Source organism: Salvelinus alpinus, chromosome 13, assembly GCF_045679555.1.
Source record: "Salvelinus alpinus chromosome 13, SLU_Salpinus.1, whole genome shotgun sequence".
Taxonomy (NCBI): Eukaryota; Metazoa; Chordata; class Actinopteri; order Salmoniformes; family Salmonidae; genus Salvelinus; species Salvelinus alpinus.
The window spans coordinates 18,957,811-18,973,224 of NC_092098.1; the positions used below are offsets into that span (position 1 = coordinate 18,957,811).

The window sequence follows — 15,414 nt, forward strand, 5'->3', positions numbered from 1 at the left end:
CAAATGGTGTTTGCTGAGAGGGATGCTGTCATAGTTGTTGGTCTAATAGCTGATACCATTCAATTGGAATATCTCCTTCTGCATTCAGATTCTTAAACTGCAGTCACTGAGACAAAGTGCAGTCGCAGAAACCAGTGTGGTTTCACACTATGATGAGAGCAATAGTCTTCATCCTAGATTACCATAACCCATTTCCCCATGTAGAATGGATGTTACCATCAAATGGTGTAAGACTTTAAAATCAAAGTAAACATTTGGGGGACTTGAGCGCGAGCGCGGTCATCTCATGAAAATCCAATCGACTGCTGTGAGGAGTGTGACTGTGAGGCGAGTACACGCTAATGCGTTTTCGCCCCAGCCCAAGGACTCCTAGGAGCTTTGTAAAAGCTTAGCACAGCGGGGCTCGGGGACTGGGGGGCTCCCTCGACTGACGGATGTGAGATTTGCTTATTACCCTGCGCCGTGACGAAGCCATGACTCCCAGTCCATTAATCCTGCCCCAGCACACGGCTCCCTGACCAGGGGTACAGCCTAGCCTTCCTCCCCGCAAAGAGGAATCGCTCCCAGCAATTAGGCCTGATAGGTAGGGGCCTCCGGATGACCTCCTGGGGGGGCATGATAGATCTCTTCTTTTAGACTTAATCTATGAACCTGTTCCTCTCTGTCTTCTGCATCCAAAGGGTTCTCTCCTGTCTCCACTCAAGGTTGGGTCCACCATTCTCTGTGTTCTAACCAGGAACTTAATTTTCACTCTGTTTCTTAAGTCATTCTAAAGGTCAACAACCGCACCTCTAATTTGATGTATTGGATGTTAGAGAGTGGAGGTCACATCAGAATTCACATATGCATACCATGTAGTGTGTCTGAAGGTGGAATGCAGTCCATTGAGTCTTGGTGTTGTGTCCTCATGGTCTGCTGTGTTTCACGCTCTGACTACAAATTATGCTGTTTGGTATTCTGTCACTTCCATCCAGACGTTATTTTATCGAGTGGAATGGCGCTTATATTAAATCTCTTCTTCTATATGTATAACAAGACATCCACATTATATCTTATACATTTTTCTCATATAGTGAAAATGTAGGTAGGCCTTCCTCTAAGTGGTTTATTGAATACTGTGAAGACAACAGTGTCTCCAGCTATTACTACATAGACAAATATTATTTAGTGTGGAAGTAAATATAGCTTTGAAAATGGCATGAGATATGGAGAAATGTTTTCGTCTCTTGTTTCTACTCCGTCTCCCACTGATTTCTGAGACTTTAATACTGGAAAGGTTATCCAAATTGGGATACGTTTGATGCGTTTCTTTAAGACACAGACACACACAAGGGCGTCATGCCCACAGGGGGCACAGGGGCACGTGCCCCCTCAGTTTTATTTATTTTATTTTATTTATACTTAAAAATATAAATGCAACATGCAACAGTTTCAAGATTTTACTGAGTTACAGTTCATAAGGAAATCAGTCAATTGAAATTCATTAGACCTTTATCTATGGATTTCACATGACTGGGTAGGGGCGCAGCCCACTGGGAGCCAGGCCCAGCCAATCAGAAATAGTTTTTCCCCACAAAAGGGCTTTATTACAGACAGAAATACTCCTCCGTTTCATCAGCTGTCCGGGTGGCTGGTCTCAGACGATCCCTCAGGTGAAGAAGCCGGATTGTGGAGGTCCTGGGCTGGCGTGGTTACACGTGGTCTGCAGCTTTTTGTCCGGTTGAACGTACTGCCAAACTCTCTAAAACGGCGTTGGAGGCAGCTTATTGTAGAGAATTGAACATTCAATTTTCTGGCAACAGCTCTGGTGGACATTCCTGCAGTCAACATGCCAATTGCATACTTCCTCAAAACTTGAGACATCTGTGGTATTATTGTGTTGTGTAACATAACTGCACATTTTAGAGTGACCTTTTATTGTCCCCAGCACAAGGTGCACCTGTGTAATGATCATGCTGTTTAATCAACTTCTTCATATGCCACACCTGTCAGGTGGATGTATTATCTTGGAAAAGTAGAAATGCTCACTAACAGAGATGTAAACACATTTGTGAACACATTTTAAGAGAAATAAGCTTTTTGTGCATATGGGAACATTTCTGGGATCTTTTATTTCAGCTCATGAAAAATGGGACCAACACTTTACATGTTGCGTTTACATTTTTGTTCAGTATAAAATGTTTTGTTGTTGTTTCTCTGTAATACTACTAGCCACTTATCTATTTTATGAAGTTGGCTTTAGCTAGCCCAGATAGGTTCCCAATTTACCAACCTCATAACTAGCAACCAAGTTAGAGTATCTATCTTGTCCAACTATCTTAGCTGGCATGCCTACTGGCAAGGTTGGTAGACTTTAGAAAAGCAAGCAATAACTAAATGTGCTGAATAAGACTCAGTTAGGACTGGATCACTACATCAAACTCAGCAAAAAACACCTTTTTGAAATAGTCAGGAAAAAAATACTGTTGGGTTATTCTGAAGCACAATGAACCAAAGCAGTGTCTGGAACACCTGCATAGATTTAATTCAGCAGAGCATACAGCAAACCCTATTTAGATTAAACTGTCATGGACATAATACCACAGATGACCTGTTATTGTTCATTTGATCAGTCCTCCTGTCCAGTACATGGATAATGCTCACACCCACATGCTCTTATGACTGGTGTAAGCTACTGCACAACAATAGTTAGCTGACTTGCATTACTTCCAACTCATTGTCCTCTGGCTACCAGTGTTCTACTCCCATCCACATTCTGCATTCATTATCTCTAGTAAATTGCCACATTTAGAATCACAAAAGGTTTGCATTGTTTACTGCTCAAAATGTGCTCGCGCAGTACGATCTGGAAAAATCTGCTTCCAGAATCCATCTTCTACATGGCATGAAAAGGTGTCGCTGGTCTCCGAAGGTATCAGCAGAACAACTCCCTTGTGTCATGTCAAAAATATGTATTTAGCACATGCTGTGGAATCGCTCAGTGCTTGTCCCGATAACTTTCCTGTCTTATGTGACACATTTGATATTGAAGGGAAAAGAAGTTCTGCACAACTTGATGCCTTCTTCAGTGGGATACCAACACAGTTGCTAAACCGCGGCCCCATGGGGACATCATTTCAGATAAGAGGGATTTGGGTAGACAGGAAATGTAGCTCAGCAACACTAGAAAGCTGCAGGTTAAAAGGAAGTATGGAAACCAGAGATAGGTTTGATATGTTCAAGCATTTTCACTGAATGTTTCAGGGAATTGTTTCTCAAATTGAGATGTTTGTTTATTGTATTTAGTTTATTGTTTGATACTTCATATTCAGATATGGCAGGGCCAATTGTAAATTGAGCAATGAATCTGGAAGGAAAAAAATATTTCCGCTCTTTTAATATTCTCCTACTGATGGCCAACAATTGTTTTCAGAGAGTTTTGTTTCGATTTTAGATTAATGTAAACTGTATTGGTGTTTCATGGAAACACCCCCTATTATTTTACAAAAATCCCACCTTACTGGTGTAACTCTCACAGAGACCTTGGGTTAAGATTTGTGCTCATGAGGGGAGATTAGGATTATAATTAATTGATTGGTGTTCAATATACCAGCCAATCAAAACATAGGAAAATGCACATCTTTACCTGCATCGATCAAATCAAGGAAACGTTGATATGTATTGCAAAGGCCACAATAGAATGAGCAGCATGAGTATTTAAATGTTAATCTCTCTGGCATTACAGATATCTCTGGCTACCTTACCCAAACCAAATCCAACTGATAGAAACAAAGGCACACACTTTGTCATGGAATTACTTGAGGACTCTTGAACTGAAAAACGGACACATTCTCTCAACTCTAAATGGAGCTCTTTAATCATCTGAATAAGTGTGTATTTGGAATAGCACTTCACAGGTGAGGTGAGCAGATATTTCTAGTCTGAAGAGGCCCCTTATTGTCTTCCATATTTCTCTCTAGTGGCCATCCCTGCAGCTACCCTTGCTGGAATTCTAAGGGAAACTGTCCTCAGTAATATCAAAGATATCCCAGATTGGTCCATGGTTGTGTCTCCATTCTCAACAGAGCATCACCAGAAGAAAACACTTAGCACTCTGTGTCAGTAAGGTCCCTGGGTGACAGCCCTGACCGAACGCTCGGTGGCTCTCTGATCCAGAATGTGTTAAAACAGACAACACAGTGCATTGTCTCAATCAATCAAACAACCTGTTACATTTCTGTTGCACTTCTTGCAGTTTGTTTGTCACCAAGCACTTTAATCTAAGACTTAAAAAAATAAATAATCTGAGACATGTTCCCAGTAGGGAACTTATAAGAGGAAAGCTTTCTATTCTAGGCGGAATGCAGTTCAGCCGCAAATTGTTTTGAAATGCACTTTCAGATAATTGCTCACCATGAAAATGACAGGAAGTAAGCCTTGTTTTTGAATTGTGTTTTTCACAATGGTCTTTCATAAGGCTCTTTACATAATTATCATCAGTCTCTTTCATTTGATTGTTGACGTCTGTAGAGATTCAGTTAATGTACATTATTGGGAAACTGTTTATTGAAAAGATTGTGCAACAACCATCTCCTGGCAACACACACTATTTTAAATCAGCAAATCAAAGGTGACGTGGGTAGACTGAGTATATAAATGTACCGGCTGAACTGTGCTGACCCTTTGTTAGCATTGTGATAATGAATGCATGCTGGCACATGCTGATTCTCAATCTTGTAACATCCCCATTGTTATGTCACCTCATTTTGATGAAACTGAATTTGGACCCCACCATAAGGCTTATACAATACCCCAGGTCCAAATATTGGGACCTAGATCATGTGTAGCCAGTCTAACAGCTGTTCCACGATCCCCATGCACCCTTAAACTGTGCTTACACTGGGGATGGCCTCCCTGTCGCATGGTGTCATGCCAGGAAGCATGTGTCCATTGGGAGTCCGACTCATTATCCTCTGCTACATATCTGTCCTGCTGTCTATTCCCCTTCGAAAAGCATGCATGATCCCTACTACTGTATATAGCCTATCTGTTCTGCTGTCCACTCTCCTTTAAGAAGCATGGAGGGCCATAAGCCCTAAGAGAGATGTGGCATAGTTTCAGCTGCTGACAGCTCTGCCCTTCAACAGCAAGGTTGTCATCTCTCGCCATGGATGGCTGTCACTTCTGTAGGGGCCTCGTGGGAAGTCAGTTAAGTTCTCTCTTTTAATGGAGGGTGAATAATGGTTTGATAAAGTAATATATGGTGTCAACTTCTGTCAGGCGTGCCGTGAGGCCTGCCAATCCCATCGGACAGAAAGGAGACCAATTGAGTCTGCCCTGTCAGGGACACTTGGTACACGCACAGTTAGGCAGACCACTACAGAGCAGGCAACACCGATCAATACTGCTTTTAATTGCCTGAATCACAGGCTCTTTTTTTTCTTCTTCTTGTTATCTCTCCTTGTTTTTTGAAGATACATCAAGGATGTGACTAAGAAGACGTTCTATTTTTGTCCTACTGTACACACTACCTCATGGGCAGGCCAAAGCTACTGATGGACAATGGACCATGTATTTGGGTTGCTTTCTCACAATGTTTTCCTATTCCCACAGAGCAAAGGGATAGTAGAGTGTGTTTCCGTCCTCATAGGAGGCTATTCAGAAACCTTCTGAATACATAGAGAAGAAAATGTATGAGCTGATTATATAAAGTCAAATAAACTGAGGAAATAAATAAGTGTTGAGATGACAGACCCTGTGGAAACAACAGCTGTGTACATGTTGGTAACAGCCAGAAACTGTCAGAAGCTGTTGTATTGCTGGGGGTTTTGAAGCTCTCTAGTGCAGTGTTTCTTCTTGAATTAACGACGAGGCTAAGGTATGGAGAAAATTGAATTAATTACCAGGCTGTGGTGTGGTTTGTACAGTTTGTACAGTGCACTTTCTCTCTATTGTACTCCTTCTACAAATAAAGTCACAGCCACCCGTGTGGACACATACTGTAACCTTCAGACTCTTCCTGACTGGCATTTGAGAGATGGGAGCCATGAGTGTCTAATCAAAATCTCAAATGCTAATCTGGGATGCAAGCTTGTGGAGCGTGCACTTCTGTCTCAAAACAGTATCTATCTCAAGTCATTCCTTCCCAAGCGAATCCTTTAATTAGCTGCATGGCTAGCTCGCTAACCTCAAAAGTAACCAAATGTAAGACTGGTAATGTGTTTGTATCTTGAATATCTCATTAGGTGTAAGAACCACAGTGACATTCTCCTGGCAAGCGCTTTGCATTTTTAACTATCTTAGCGATAGAGAGAGAGAGAGAGAGAGAGAGAGAGAGAGAGAGAGAGAGAGAGAGAGAGAGAGAGAGAGAGAGAGAGAGAGAGAGAGAGAGAGAGAGAGAGAGAGAGAGAGAGAGAGAGAGAGAGAGAGAGAGAGAGAGAGAGAGAGAGAGAGAGAGAGAGAGAGAGAGACTGACATTTGTTGATAGTTCAATGAAGTATTTCCTTCCATTTCTTCTCCATCCATTTTGCAAATGCTCATGTTCAGTAATGACATTGGATCCAGTAGTCAAGGTTAACCTGGCTGTTTCACCCAAATGCTCCTCAGAAGAGATGTATGGATCAATCTTATGACGTTTTGAATGATTCCTGTTGATTACTCAGATTGGTCTTTGATAGAGTTTGGTAGGGTTTGATAGAGTTTGATAGGATTTGATAGGGTTTGTTAGGGTTTGATTGTGTTTGTTAGGGTTTGATAGAGTTTGATAGGATTTGATAGGGTTTGACAGGGTTTGATAGGGTTTGTTAGGGTTTGATAGGGTTTGATAGAGTTTGATAGGGTTTGTTAGGGTTTGATAGTGTTTGTTAGGGTTTGATAGGGTTTGTTAGGGTTTGTTAGGATTTGATAGGGTTTGATAGGATTTGATAGGGTTTGATAGGATTTGATAGTGTTTGATATGGTTTGTTAGGATTTGATAGGGTTTGATAGTGTTTGATATGGTTTGATAGGGTTTGATAGGGTTTGTTAGGGTTTGATAGGGTTTGTTAGGATTTGATAGGGTTTGATAGGATTTGATAGGGTTTGATAGGGTTTGTTAGGATTTGATAGGATTTTATAGGGTTTGTTAGGATTTGATAGGGTTTGTTAGGGTTTGATAGGATTTTATAGGGTTTGTTAGGGTTCGATAGAGTTTGATGGGGTTTGTTAGGGTTTGATAGGGTTTGATAGGATTTGATAGGGTTTGTGTATTGCAGTTTACTGATTTTATGATCCCTCCTAGTCGTGCTTTTCATTAACGTGTGAAAAGTGCAGGGTTTGTGCGTGTGCACCGCCAAGATAAGCTGGCTCAGTAAGTAATGCATGTCAGATCAGATAAGTATACAGAAAGGGTTGCCCATAAAACGAGGCTATGAATCTAAGAAAGGAGAATTTACTGGCCACACAACAACATGGTACACCAATTCATGTCAAATGGGCTTCCACACAATGGCCTCTGTGTCTGCCAATCTATCCGTGCTAAGGGTAAATGGATAGACTTCCTCTGACCTTTGTATATCGTTTTATAAAAGAGGATCAATACTCGAGCCGCCAGCGTTGACACTTTATCACCATTGCACCATCTGGTACGAAACACATTTTTCTCACCTGAATTATTACAACCGTGTCTACAATCGGATCCATAGACAATAACCGGGGACTATTTCAACGTTGGCTCTGTTCTGTATTGCCTTTATTGCATTAGGAATAAGTCCCTGATGTAAAGAGATTATGTGAGCCACGATGAAGCTGAATGACGGCCTCCTGGTTGTAAAAGATCTGATGTTAGTTTGCTGTCAGATTTATGGGTATGTGCTGGGTCCTATCATTCACAATCACAGATAATCTGTGAATATCCCTGTCATAGCTCCAAATAGAATCACAGTGTGCGTCTGGTCAGTGAACTAGCCAGATATCGTGGCATACTCATTTGAAAAAGCTACTATATGTGAAACATGATTTAAGTAATTATTGTCCATTTGCCTCCAATAACGGGTTATCTTTTGACATGTTGCACCATAAAGCATTAAACCATGTCATGGTGCCCACAGGCCTTCAGCAAATCACTACTGGTCCTCAGTGGTGTACGCTTAAAACAAACAGTCAGGTTTTAAATACAAATAAATACTTATTTAATGATAATGAAAATATGACATTCCAGATTTTTCCAAGACCTACAACTGCATTTCTTCCTATATGAATTGCATTGGACACAGTGCTTTCAGTGATTCCATGTGATAGCCCCATATTTTTGAGTGAAGTCATGGTTCAGAATGATTCAAATATCACAAAACATCATTTTTGGAGTTCAGCCCCAGAATGTTAAGTTGCCATGTTGTCTCGTTAGATTGAAGTGCCCGAGGTTGATTCAAGAAGATGGGTCATGTGTTTAATCTCATGGAATACCATTACCCTTGTGTAGCGTGTAAAACCATGTAGCACTTTCTACAATGGGACCATATTAAAGCGCTTAAAGATTCCATTCACGCACCAGGCTACAACAAATGCATTTTCAAGCCCAAGCTAGAAGAGACAAGGTCAAATTGCGGGAATAAAATAGTATTTGCCTCTCTTCCTCTTGTGTATTATCCACCATGAATAACTATGCCAGAGAATAAATATATTTATGCCTGAAGTGGATAGTCCTATTTTCTTGGCAGAGGTGCTTGAGAGTGTCGTATAAGGACCCTGTTGGCAAATACGTGCTGTCAACTGAGAGATTACACAAGTATGTGGACCAACATTTCAGTTATTTTATGTATAAAACAGGCCAACTGTGCTCTTGTCAATCTGCTGCTCAGTTTAAACATACTGTACAAACCTGCCCGGTCTGTAAAAAACAGAAGGCCTTTTCCTTTCTCATGTCTTGTGTCTCACCCAGGCTAGGCATGAGTAACATTGATTCACTTGACCTCCAATCCACAGTCAACAATCTGAGTGGTAAGACTCCCCTTTACCATATGGTTCCCATACAATGCATACAAGTGCTCATCCACAGTGTCTATACGGTGGTTCATCATATCTTGGAGTGGAAGTTTAGGTTTTTAGGTTTATGAGCTGTGAAGGACAGCTGCTGTAAATAAACATGTATTAATGAAGAGATTGAATACGTCACAGTGTACCCTTCAGGTGCGTTCCGCTTGTTTTTTGAAGGGAGCCAAGCCATGGGGAAGGACTGTGCAGAAGAAAATGTTCCTCACAAGCATTAATGATGAACGTTGTCATTGTGCAAGGGGTACTGTATGGTACAACTGTTGCCAAAAGCAAAAATAGTTGATGTGTGAGATGAATAGGTTACTCCAAATTCTCCACCTTTGGAAGTAATTGCGGTAGTACTTTATACATGGGGTTTTATTTTCAGAGATTATTGCAGTAGCCTCTGAGGGGTAGGGGAATGGGAGCCGCTCTTCTAGAGTGCCTGAGTGCTGTGTGTGTTTAGCCTCGGCGGTGTTACTCAACACCAGGCATTTTCATTGTGGCTGGCTGATATACCTTTCTATATGCTGAGAGCAATTTCAATAATAGAAGGTCCTGCTGTGAAAGAAATTGTGTTAAAGCCTTTGGCATTAAGAGCTTTCTCATGTGTTTTGCAAAGTCCCAGTCTGATACCGTATATGTGCTAGCTGAACATCCCTTAAGCTCCAGTGTTACGGTTATGTGGCTGGTGCCAGCAGGTTTGTTGTGCACCATTGTTGAATCACTTCAATTCACATTTTTACTTAACGCTCTATTTTTATAAGTGGTTCGGCAGCTAAAAACCCCCGGAAAAGATAACTGTTGTCAATAATGACTGTAGCTATCGTAAAGCCATAACAGAGACTTACAATGTGTAAGGGTGAGGAGACGGGTAAAAGGCCACATTTATGTTGTTTCGCAATAAAACTAAGGTTTTTATATTCAATTGAATTACGTTTGACTTTTCTATCAACTTTTTCTTGATACTGCTATGATCTTTTTAGAATGTTGCCTTTTTGTCTGGTGTCACATAAACATCAACATCAAATGAAATATACAGTATTATCCTCCTAGATTGTGGATGATACTACAGTACTCATCTGTAGCCATGCAAAACCAGGACACACTAAATTGAATCTTCAAATTGCCCAAAGTCGGTGCTTGCTTTATGTAGGGAGATGACATAAACTACACCACGGAAATGTACACTCTCTCTCTAGCTCCAGCTGGCTAGTCCAGCTTTTGCATTTTCATTTAAGGCCTTTCTCTGAATCGAAAAACTTTCTGATAGGCCATGTGTTTAGAGGCATTTCTATGAAATGTCAGGTGCATTGCCAAACCTCACACACCAACCCTCACACGAACACACCCTCAGACAGAGAGGAATGATTTGTCTGCTGAAAATGCCAGCATTACTTGCGCTTATATAGCTCCATTCCCATCTCTCTCCATATCCAAAAGGAATGTGAGTTTCGAAGTAGAAATGTCAATAGTACTGAAGACATGCATAATGCACCATGTCCAGCACTTGAAAGCAGTGGGGTGAGGAGGACTGCAGGGCCAGCCCCTTTGTTCTGTACTCTCCCATGTCTAGTGAGACACTGAGCCATGCTCTCTCCCCTCTCCAGGTGAAGCTAATGTGCTTCCCCTCTCAACTCAGGTTCCCTTTTAGAAATAGAATGGGTATAACACAGTCAGGGCTCTTTGCACGCATTTTCCATTCTTTGAAATCAGAAGCATTTGTGTTGTTAAAAATAAACAGTGATCCATTGACATTGCAAGTCGACGTGATCATGTTTTGTATTGACAAAATGAAAGGGAAAAGAGTTCCCATTGGCTTTTTGTGTGTTTGTGCATCTCATTGCTGTGGGAGGAATCAGGCTGGCAATAACACTTGTAGACACATGCTCTGGAGCCAAGGTCATCAATAAACTGCTCTCTTGCCTGGACCAGGGCCTAAGTGGGTCAGCCTCACACCTCAGTGTCCCTGACACCGCAGACAAGATGCATCTCCACTCAGATCTGTAGCCCAATGTCCCGCTGGCCTGATTTAATCTAACCTGATGTAGTGTTTTAACGCAGCGATCTTGTTCATGCAGCCAGTTCTTTCATCTTCAATCTGGCACTCTTAACTGCACATAGTTGTTATTCAATCTAAACCATCCAAAACTGTTCAACTATATTATTTGACTGACATGAAAGATGTTTATGCTGCTGTGTAAATCCTGCAGTGCGGTTGTGATGGAATGTGGCCTCTTTTCAAGACACTGCAGCGGCTTCTTTATGGTACCATAATGTTTTAAAGTATTACGTTGTCCCACCTCTTCTCTGAATCGACAGCCTGTCATGGGGTTATCATAAACAACTTATAAGGAAGGGCGTCTGTAAAAAGTGAAACAATGTCAACTTACAAGCAGGCTGGCGGAGTCGAAGGAGCGGAAGTGCATTTCTAATGTGCCTCTTTTGTGTTGTATTGTTGTCAGACTCTGAGTGGCTGCAGTCAGGCAGCACTTATAGCAGCTAGCTTATCTAAGAGAGGATCAGTGAATGACCTAGTCTTAATAATGCATGTGTAAGTGTGTACCCAGTATATTTACATTTTTCAAGGATAAAGCATGTCTGCAGGAGGTCAGGTGTACTTTTAAGACACTTTCAATCCCGCCAGGGGTTTTGTCTTGAAAGCACGCGCTCGGAAGGAAATTCCTGGAAATGGAGTTTAAGCCACTTGTGGTAAATTGAGGCCATGTTATGGCCTGGCTTTGGAACATACTGGATGATTAGAGAGCAATCTCAAAATGAAGGCTTTTTCTGAAGAACCTTTCAGAAGTGTACGTACTGTTCCTCTGAGTACTCGAAGGCTCATGTTTACACCTCAAAGGCTTGGTTTTCTGTAACAAGCTGGAAAAGAACAAGTAAGTGGTAGCGCCAAACAAGAGACATTGAACATAATGCTTTGGAAACATGTGCATGGGGTTTTTAGGGTAACGTTGGAGACAAATATTGTATTTCAAACAATTTTCTATTTGTCTGAGTCTGTTTAGATTTTGACATACATTCTGGAAACTATGATGTTCTCCATGTTAGCCGCTTACAGGGTTAGAAGCATAGATGTGGTTCTTAGTCTTCTCATAGCATTCAGACATATTTTTTCTGGTCATGTGTGTGGTCTACAAAGCATTCTTCAGATCATAGATCACAACATATTATGTTTTAAGATTAAGATTGATCAAATGTTATTTGATCTTTTTAATAATTAGCCATTTGAGCCTTGGATTCTTTAGTGGGAAAACTACCCTCCCAAACAATTTTTTATTTATTTATTTTATTTTACCGTTATTTTACCAGGTAAGTTGACTGAGAACACGTTCTCATTTGCAGCAACGACCTGGGGAATAGTTACAGGGGAGAGGAGGGGGATGAATGAGCCAATTTACCCTTCATACATCTACAATAAGCATTTCCCCTTATCTGATGGAGTTCAACCTGCAGAATTATGTTAGATGTTACCTGGTAAATATCAATACTCTGAAAAGGGAAATGATGGAAGAATTGAACAATTAAACTGAATGAATGGCCATTAGATCAATGGAGAGGAGTGCTCTTATCAGATTAATGCAGGTCCAGACTCCAATCTGCATTATTCTATAATGCTTTAGATGTGATCCTTGGCATCTAAACGCTGATGTATAATAAGCAGGAGTAAAACGTATCACACAGACAAACAAAATCAATACAATTCAATTCAACCTCTTAGGCCAAACGCAGGAATCTGTCATTAGTCTCTTCATACACAACTGAGAAGAGTTAATGCAGACTTGTCTCTCTAATTGGGGGGAAACTCAATCATGATAACAAAGTTGGTAACACTTCCTATGAATACACTCTGCAAAGGTACCCTCTACATAGACACTAATAACTACTCACATAACTATAGAGTAAAGCAGGGTTTCCCAAACTCGGTCCTGGAGCCCCCCCCAGGTGCACGTTTTGGTTTTCCCCGTTCACTACACAGCGGCTTCAAATAAACAAAACTTGATGATGAGTTGGTTATTTTAATCAGCTGTGCAGTGCTAGAGCATCGTAAACAGGCTCTATAATGCCGTATGAAGCGAGGTGGTACAGTTCCCTATGTGAAGTGCTTGTGTTACCATGAAGTGTAGTTATACAGGAATAGGTCTGGATGGTTTTGTAACTCACATTAAAACATTAAAAGTATTTTTTATGGCATTAAATATCATTTTTACATTTTGTCATTTAATCCATCTAAATATATTTTACCTCGTTGTTTTATCAAATGATTCAATACATTTTTGATAGTATAGTATGGATCCATTGATTCTAGTTTGACTTTGAAACCACTCCAGACATCATGAGAAGGATAGCCATGCATCTTCTAATCTAGAACAAGCCCTGATGAGACACCTGCATCCTCCAAGATTTGGAAATTCTGTTGCTTTGGAAATTTTTACTAAAACCGTTCCATCACACAAGCAACAAGCAATAGTGGGGAAAGCATTTCATTGGCTTTAGAAATATAGATTGATTTAATGCAATCGTGGCTCTCTTTTAATTCCATTAAGAAAGCTTTGATTTGATTTTGGTACTCCTTGTATATAGCTTTATTCTTGTATTCTTGATTTGATTGTATTTTTGTCTCTCACTTTCATTGGTTGATCTTATTGCAAAATTAGATTTTTTTCCTAAATTGTACTTTGGAATGATAACCTTGTTACATGTGCAAATTAAACTGAAAAAATCCCTCATGCTCTCTCCAAGTTGAGGAAAAGTGAATGTTAAGTGCTTTCGGAATGTCACAAAACTCTCAGACGCTTATCAAGCCACTCAGAAAAGACTCAACTCTCTCTCGCTTTCTCTCTCACTTTCTCTCTCACTTTCTCTCACGCTTTTTCTCATGCTTTCTCTCTCCTTTTCTCCCCACAGAGCTCCCCAGCAGTCCACCAGCTCAGTTCACCTTCAGACCCCTCCCCCCACCTCCACCCCCTCCCCACGCGTGCACATGTGCCCGCCCAGCCCCTCATGCTCACGTTTCTGAGGCACTGCAGAGGAACACCCTGCCGGCTCGGAGCCAGGCGATGGACGGAGATCCCACTCAGCCGGCCGACAGAGACAGAGGCCAGCTCCACAACAGCTGGGCCCTCAACAGCAACATCCCCCTGGAGACCAGGTAGGCCTCGGCACCTCCACTCTCACCTGCCTAGTAATGGGGTCAGTACAGTGTGGCAGACACCATAACAGCTCTGTGGCCATACTTTCCCCAGCATTGAGTCATGCAGGTCTCTTGGTCTCTTTCCCTCCGTGTTCTTAATCACCGTGACACTGCAGTACCAGTAACTTGGATCCACAAAATAGCGCTAGCTTTGAGAAAAGTCGATTGAATGGATATGTTGTTGGCCTGAGTTAAGTGTTGCAGAGAAGACCCCTGTGACTTCAGTCACAGACCTCTCAGACTTCTTTAATGATTCACACTTGATAGAGATGAATCATGGTGTACATTTATAATGAGGGGTTGGTGGTGCATAACTAAATCACATTGCTTTGATGAGATTCAGGGCTAAGGCTTTTGAGAAGTGAAGTGGTGTACAAATCCAAATAACATAAATAGATGCATTGTTAACTGAACATATTCAAGATCAAGGCCTTTCCAAACCTTTTCACAGCAAAAGCCTGTTCACAATTAGCGTTTAAAGAAATGTATCAGATGTTAATATAAAAATTGCTGCTGTAGTTGTAAAAGAAAGGTTGTCTACAACTGACTAGGTGTTTGCATAGCCACACGTGACAATTCATGAAACAACAACTTTTTTGGAAGTGTATCCATTCATCCCAAAGAGGGTTTTTCATTTTTAAACGGACATCCAAAGAGAAAACCACTTCAAGTGGTCACCCTTTATGAACGGGCTTGTCTTCTTGTGATCACTTCCCCAGAATTTTAAACTGTGCCTGTCTCTGCCGGGCTAGATCATTTGTGTGAATTCCAAGCTTCCAAAATGTGACCTTTATCCCTTTTAGCGTAAGAATGATCTTTGTCCTGCATTAAAACTAGTCTGCCAGATGAGATCATTTGTTTATTTTTCTTCTATTTGGTCTGGTAGATTATGGGAGATGAAAGCAGTTGAAACAGAACAGACTGTGACAGATTACATTTACATTTACATTTAAGTCATTTAGCAGACGCTCTTATCCAGAGCGACTTACAAATGGGATTAGTAGCTAGACCAAAGATTGTCTATTATATTGACAAGATAGACATGTGACCGCTCTAACAATGGAAATACATGTCCTTAAAGATGGAAGGCAGGCGGGAAGACCAAGATCAGGTGGGAACATTCTAGCCAATGAGAGGGCAGATACGCATGTGAACAGGCCAGAGAGATAGATCGAGGACTCATCTTTGTGTCTGTGCCATTATAGCATCTGTGATGG

General features: G+C 41.1%; 1 protein-coding gene across 3 annotated transcripts in view; it reads left to right on the forward strand.

Annotated features, from left to right (window-relative positions):
* Positions 1 to 15,414, forward strand: part of LOC139537260 (teneurin-1-like) — a 184,481-nt gene that overhangs the window by 81,049 nt on the left and 88,018 nt on the right. For all 3 annotated transcript variants that reach the window (XM_071338378.1, XM_071338379.1, XM_071338380.1), the window contains exon 4: positions 13,912 to 14,155. In XM_071338378.1, the coding sequence (XP_071194479.1) occupies positions 13,912 to 14,155 (244 nt within the window). The remainder of the gene's footprint in view (positions 1 to 13,911; positions 14,156 to 15,414) is intronic.